Source organism: Octopus sinensis, linkage group LG13 (genome assembly GCF_006345805.1).
Source record: "Octopus sinensis linkage group LG13, ASM634580v1, whole genome shotgun sequence".
Classification (NCBI taxonomy): domain Eukaryota; kingdom Metazoa; phylum Mollusca; class Cephalopoda; order Octopoda; family Octopodidae; genus Octopus; species Octopus sinensis.
Window position 1 is genome coordinate 17691552 of NC_043009.1, and position 8069 is coordinate 17699620.

Genomic DNA, 8069 nt, shown 5'->3' on the forward strand with positions numbered 1-8069 from the left:
TCCAGCTGGTTTCCTTGAACATTTTCTCATCCAGGAGTGTTGGCTTCATCACTTTGAGCCATAGACAAAGAGACAAACCTGCTCCAAAGAAGGCCAAAGGTTGTTTCATTTGCAGGGAAAGCAATGGCCTCAGGTTTTGGGGATGCAAAAAGGATTGTTTATTGACTATCTTCAAAAAGGCCTCTCCATCAATGGAGAGTACTATACCAACTTACCCAAGAAAACTGATGGAAAGGGGTCTTGTTTCATCAGGACAATGCTCCAGCACTCAAGCACTTGGTTTTAATGTCTATTATGCATGACTGTGGCTCCTAACTGATTAATAAGGCATTAAAACAAAATGACACACCCCAGACACAACAATATATACATATACATATACGGATACACATATATATAAACATGCATACATATAGAAAGATATATATATGTATGATACATACACACATATATATATATCCATGTACAAATATATATAAAGTTATAGACATACATATATGTATATACACATAATTAAATACATACATACACATAATTACAAATACACATACAAATATATACACACATATCTATATATACATACACATGCTTACATATATATATTTCTTTACTACCCACAGGGGGCTAAACACAGAGAGGACAAACAAGGACAGACAAAGGGATCGAGTTGATTACATCGACCCCAGTGCGCAACTGGTACTTAATTTATCGACCCCAAAAGGATGAAAGGCAAAGTCGACCTCGGCAAAATTTGAACTCAGAACGAAATACGGCCACGCATTTCGCCCAGCGTGCTAACGTTTCTGCCAGCTCACCACCTTCCTGCTTACATATATACATATATATACATACACATACCTACATAACAGTACATACACATACCTACATAACAGTACATACACATACCTACATAACAGTACATACACATACCTATATAACAGTACATACACATACCTACATAACAGTACATACACATACCTACATAACCATGCATACACATACCTACATAAATATACATATATTCACACACATGCATACATATATACATAAACATATGTACATAGATGATGACTGCTCCATCTTTAGAGATAATTGCTACCTCCTTGTGCCACATTGTCAATAGCAGTTCTGACTTTCTGTCCATGACCTCACAGATGACATTTCAGTCCTGTCGCAGATCTGCATGGCTTGAAGCAAAGGTGATGGACAAAAGATAGACTTCTAACTGTTTAGGTCTGCACACATTGCCACTCTTCTATCACCATAGGACTTTCAATAAATGGAATGACAAATGAAGTCACTCAAAAGACACACCTTGTATGTCAGTGGATTATAGTGATATGCAGTTGTACATAAGTCTCTGTGATTAGTACCAAGTGACCAACCAAAGTAAGATGACCAGCAACCATGTGAAACTGCAGGTTTACATCAGATTTACATATAGATGAGACAGTGTGGATGGATTGAGAGGGAGAAGGATGGATAAAGAGCTGGATAGGGAAAGATGCAGGGATACAGAGATGGAAAGGTAAAGTGGTGCATGGATGGACAGAGAGATGGATAGATGGATGGATGGAGACAGAGATGGATTGATAGAAGGAGACAGAGACGGCTCGATAAAAGGAGATGGATTGATGGAAGGAGAAAGAGAAAAATTGATGAATGGAGAGAGAGAAATAAATGGATGGATGGAGAGTGAGATGGATGGATAGAATGGAGAGAGAGAAAAATAGATGAATGGATAGAGAGATTGATGGATAGTAAGAGAGAAAGAGAGAGATGGATAGTGGAGACAGAGATGAATCAATGAATGGAGAAAGAGAGATGGATGGGTAGGGAGAGAAAAATAGATGAATAGGGAGAGAGAGATGGATGGATGAATAGAGATGGATGGATGAATAGAGATGGATGGATGGATGGGTGCATAGAGAGACATGGAGAAAGAGAGAGAGAGAGAAAAAGATAGGGAAAGATGCATGGATATAGAGATGGAAAGGCAAAGTGATGCATGGACAAGAGAGAAGGATGGATGGAGAAAAAGAGAGAGAGAGAGATGGATGGAGAGAGACACATGGATGAATGGACAGAGACAGATGGATAGTGCAGACAGAGATGAATCAATGGAAGGAGAAAGAGAAATGGCTGGGTAGGGAAACAAAAAAGTGATAAACGGACGAGAGAGAAGGATAGATGGACAGAGAGAGATGGATGACTGGATAGAGAGACAGGTGGATGAATGGATGGAGACAAAGACGGATAGTTGGAAGGAGAAAGAGAGATGGATGAATGCAGAGAAAACTGAGGAATGGAGAGAGAGAGAACTGAATGGATGGAGAGTGAGATGGATAGAAGGATGGAGAGAAAGAAAAACAGATGAATGGATAAAGAGAGATTGATAGATGGATGGAAAGAGGGACAGATGGATGGAGAGAGACAAAGATGAATCAATGGATGGAGAAAGAGAAATGGAAGGGTAGAGAGAGAAAAATAAATGAATAGGGAGAGAGAGAGAGAGAGAGAGAGAGAGAGAGAGAGAGAATGGATTGGTGGATGGATAGATGGGAGAGAGAGAGATGGATGGATAGAGAGAAACTGATGGAAGGATTGAGAGGATGGAGAAGGAAAGAGAGGGAGAGATGGATGGACTAATGGAGAGACAAGGGATGGAAGGAGAGAGAGAGAGAGACATGGATGGAGATGTATGAATGGATGGACAAAGAAAGATGGATGGAAGAGAGAGAGAGAGAGAGAGAGAGAGAGAGAGATGGAAGGATGAAGATGGGGAGATGGATGAATGGATGGATGGAGAGAAGAATGGAAAGAGAGAGAGAAGGATGGATGGGAGTGAGAGAAGAATGGATGGGGAGAGAGAAGGATGAATGGGGAGAGAGAGAGAAGGATGGATGGGGAGAAAGAGAGAAGGACAGATGGGAAGAGAGAGAGAGAGAGAGAGAAGGATGGATAGGGAGAGGATGGATAGGGAGAGAGAGAAGGATGGATGGGAGAGAGAGAGAGATGGATGGATGGGGAGAGAGAGAAACGTGGATGAAGGAAGAGAGGGAAAGCTGGATGGAAAGAGAGAGAAGGATGGATTGAGAGAGTGATAGAGAGAAGGATGGATCAATGGAGAAATAGGGAAATATGGATCAAAGGAGACAGAGAAGGGAGGATGAATGCAGAGAAAGTGAAGCATAGATGGATGGATGGAGAAAGAATGATGAATGAATGGAAAGAGAAGGGAGGATGGATGGAGAGAGAGGGAAGGATGGGTAGAGTGAGAGATGGACTGATGAAGAGAAGGAGAGACGGATGAAGATAGACATATTAAGAGAAATGGATGGCTTGATAGAGGAGATGGGTAGAGGAGGGAGAAAGAGAGGGATTGGGGGCAGGAGAGACGGATGAAGATAGATTGAGAGAGATGGATGGATTGATAGAGGAGATGGGTAGAGGAGGAAGGAGAAAAGGATGTATTGATAAAATAGGAGAAAGAAAGAGTGAAGGATGGATGGAAGGCAATGGAGGGATGAGTGGAAAGAGAGATGGATGATTAGGAAAAGATAATGAAAAATGTATAGAGAGATGACATGGATAAAGATGGATGGTGATAGACAAAGAGATAGTGAGGGATGGTTAGAGATGGAAAAAAATTGAAAGAATAGATGGTCAGAGAGAGATAAATGGCTAGCGAGGGAGAGAGAGATGGAAGGATAGGGAGATGGAAATATGGATAAATGGTTGGAAGGGGTATGAGAAGTGTAGGAAATGGTTGGTTGGATGGATGATGAGTTATAGCTTGCAGAGAGATGGCTAAATGGATGGATGGATGGAGAGATGGATTGATGGATGAAGAGACAGAGAGATGGATTAAGAGTTGGATGGATGAATAAAAAGAGAGAAGAAAGGATGGACAGTTGGACAGAGATAAAAAGGGACCCATGAGGGGATAAGTAGACAGAGAAAAGGATGGCTAGATGAGAGATGAATGACTAGAAATATGGAGACAGATGAATGGATTGACGTGCAGAGAAAAAGAGAGATGAATGATAGTAGTATAAGCATGAGGAAGATGAATGGCTAGAAATATACATGCATAGAGGAAGAGATGAATGGATAGAAGAAGAAAGAGAGAGAGAGAAAGATAATGGATAGACAGAAAGAATAATGAATTAATGGACAAGGAGAGAGACAGATAAATGGATAGATAGGGAGATGAATGAATGAATAGGTGAATGGATGAGAGAGAGAGAGAGAGAGAGAGATGAATGGATGAATAGGGAGAGAAATGAATAGATGGCTTTAAAGAAATGACTGGGTAGATAGGAGATAGAAAGGTAAATATAGACAAATAGGTGGATAGATGGATGGAGAGAGAGAGAGATGACTAAAGAGAGAGGGGTGGAAAGAAAGATGGATGGATGGATTGAGAGAGATTGATAGAAAGTGAAAGAGGTAAGAGAGATGGACAGAGAAAGACATGGCTGGCTAGAAGAAGATGGATGGATGGATATAAAAATTGCAGAAAGATGAGAGATGGATGTAACAGAAAGTGATGGTGCCTGCATGGTGGCTAAGACAATTAGTCCAAGAGAGGCTAGCAGGTACATATATTAAGAGACAGGAAGGCAGGCACCTTAGAATTTTACAAAAGAAATAATTTCACTGAAAAATCAATGGAGCTATTGTGGCGAGGCTGAGCTAAGCAACAGAACCTGTCTGCTAATGATATCAAACCAGTGGTAACATCGCACCAACACCCACACCACAGACCATACCAGCAGCAGCATCACTGCTCACTAGGTCGTTGATAACACCACCACCACCACCACCACCGCTGCTGCCAATATACCAGCACCACAATATAGCATCACAGACCTCCTTCCCAACTTTTTTTTACTTCACAAGCCAGTTTACATTGTTTTTGTTGCTTTAATGATCAATACACACACACACTATAAGTATGAACACATTATGCAAGTGTATGAATAGACACATGCTTGCATATCCAAACGTACACTCTCTCGCTTTATATATATATGTGTGTGTGTGTGTGCGTGAGCGCACATGTGCTATGTATGTATTATGCTAACTGTGCAGGTCATACGCAAGTTATTTGAGTACACACATTTATGCATATATAAAGGGAGTGGGTAGCTGATTTGAAGATATACTGTGTGTGTGTGTACGAGTGGGTTTACCATAATATACAGATGTACATATGACTTAGTAACATTGTATTGCAAATATATATTGTATTTTCAAGGAAACAAATCTAAAAATTATAATGAAAATCTACTTATTTTAAAACAATAATACATCAAAGTATAAACTATGGTAATTTTCACTCTAGACACTCTTCGTGTGGGAGTGGGGTATCTGTTCTTCTCAGATATTTAGATCACCCTTCCTTCTTAATTCCTCTCAACCCAGCATCGAACTATCGAATTATCCTAACAAAAACAACTACTACTATTGGTGATAAAATTATTAGTACCATCCTTAAGACATTGCCACCCCCGTGTCTAGTCGCAGTAACAATCCAAATCTTTTAAAATGCTTTTCGATACTTAACACATCTGAATGTACATAGGAACAGGTGAGCAAATATACATTTACACACGTATACATACATTCGTAGAAACTAAATGGGATATACAAAACATGCACAAGACTTCTCTGTCACACACACACACACACAATAACAAGTAGAAACAGATTACACAGATTACGTATAGACAATCAGTTTATAGATGTACAAACACAAACATTAGGACATGATATGAAGAAAACACACGATCAGATTCAAGCATAGATAATCACATAGATACATAGACGGAAAGGGTGTAAGGTGGGTTGAAAAAGGAGAAAGAAAACACCTTCAGATTCCATCCAATTTTCATGGTTAATGTTTAACATCAGTAATTAAGACATTGACCGGCTAAACGTCATGCAGTGTGTTCAGAATGGTGTGTATGTTGTATGTATATTCGGTATTTGGTCAGGATAGTAGATGTATGCAATAAGTGGTATATGTCGGTGTATGTGAAGTAGTGTTATGGTTAAATATATATATACTTGTGTACAAAGAACACCAACGTTAAACACTGTACGTGTTATTTAGATGGACAAAATATATCAGAACACATCGCAGCTCCATCCGATGCTAAACAATGTGTATGTATATATGTATGTGTGTGTGTGTACATACAGACACAAACCCCGTCATTATCATATGCTGGACTGTATAAGTGAGTTTCCTACACTCCACACCTTCCAATCAAAAGCTTAACTGCATGCGTATATCTGTTAGAGCTGGACATGTAAAGTACCCCTGCAAACACATCTTTAGAGGGCAGTTAAACTCTGTATTTATTATAACAGAACATATATAGTAACCCTGCACACATTACTATCACCCACCCACCTCAGATGAAGTGAAACTATGTATCATGTACAAAGTGTTTTTGCTCCGTCGTTTCGTGTACACCGGTGCACATCACACTGAGATGTGTATGCAGTGTACTTTTGTACATATCAAACACCAGATGCAGAACTGTATGTATATGGTGTGATGTACATGACATAGTCATCGTTTGTACCACACTGAATTTCATCATCATCAGATAAATTTCTGACCACAATTGTGTCACATCTACAATGGATGTATCAAATTCAATACATCAATATATATATATATAATTGTTTTCATACATCACTTAATTACACAACAGTTTTCATTTTTGATGGAGCGAAAATAGCTTCATATAATAAATGAATGAATAAATGAAAGACAAATCAGAAACACAAACATCACATTTATAGATATATATATATATATGTATACATATGTAATGAGAAAGAATGTGGGGGATGCATGAATACGTATGTATGCATATATATAGATATATAGATAGATAGATAGATAGATATACTGAGAGAGAGAGATAGAGGAAGAGAGAGAAAGATGAGAAGTATTGAATGAAGTGAATGGTACGGATCTGCGTAAAGTTTCTTTTGTTAGATCGACAAGCAGATCAGTAATGTGACGAAAATGTAGAGGCCAAAGAAAGAAGGTATATATGAAAGTAGTAAATACTCACAGGAAAGACCTGATGTTATTTTTGTTACATCAACTGGGTCGTTGTACGAGTGTATAGTACAGAGTGCCGCCATTTCAAGTTCCCGGATATTGAGGAAATTATCAAGTCGCAGCTTATTATCTCCCTTTAACTCCGGCTTCACTCACTCACTCACTCACTCCTTCCCCTCTTTCTCTCTCACTCGCTGCTTTGGCTTTCCCTCACACTCTTCCTTTTCCTCTTCCTCCTACTTTTTTCTCCCCCTTCCTATACTTTTACTCTGTCTTTCCGTCTGGAGTCTACTCCACTTTCACTCTCCCTCCTCTCTCACGCTCCGTCTCCCTCACTCTTGTCTTGTCTGTCTCACAGAGATGTCCTTTTCTATCTATCACTGATTTCTTTTATTCTGTCTATCGTAATGTCTCTCCTCTCTCGCCCCCGATTTCTCTCTATCTAACTTGTCTGCCGGCCTGCCCTCCTTCTTCCTCCTCGTCCGTTATTTATGTCTCATTCTGTCTATCTGTCTATTCACCTGTCTGTCTCGCTTTCTCTTTCTCTCTTTCTTCATGTCTCTATGTATAAACGTATTCATTACCTTTCGTCACTCATTTTCCCCCTCTATCTACTGTTTGTGTGTGTATTGATCTCTTTTCCTACTTTCGTTTTTCCATGTCTGTGGTAATCTCTCTTTTCGCTCTTCACTAGTCAATTTGTCTAACTGTTCTGTTGTATCTCTCTCTCTCTCCTCTCTCTCTCTCTCTCTCTCTATCTATCTATCTATCTATCTATCTATTTATCTGTCTGTCTATCTATGTAATAGAGAAAATTGTCAAAAAGTATCTCACATACTTTCTGACAATTTTTCCTCCTCAACTGCTCTTGTGTTGCTCTCTCCCCTACTTTCTATCAACCTCTTTCGATTTCATCTTCCCCTTCATTTGTTCCTCTTTCATCTCTCCTTTCCTCTTTCTTTCCGAAATCTTTCTCACT

The 8069-nt window shown here is 39.4% G+C and overlaps 1 protein-coding gene across 3 annotated transcripts in view; it reads right to left on the reverse strand.

Moving 5' to 3' along the window:
• LOC115218584 (fibrillin-1) overlaps nt 1–7516 on the reverse strand; it is a 653797-nt gene extending 646281 nt beyond the window's left edge. For all 3 annotated transcript variants that reach the window (XM_036508171.1, XM_036508172.1, XM_029788478.2), the window contains exon 1: nt 7101–7516. In XM_036508171.1, coding sequence (XP_036364064.1) covers nt 7101–7173 — 73 coding nt within the window. In that variant the 5' untranslated portion in view covers nt 7174–7516. The remainder of the gene's footprint in view (nt 1–7100) is intronic.
• Nucleotides 7517–8069: the final 553 nt, after the last annotated feature.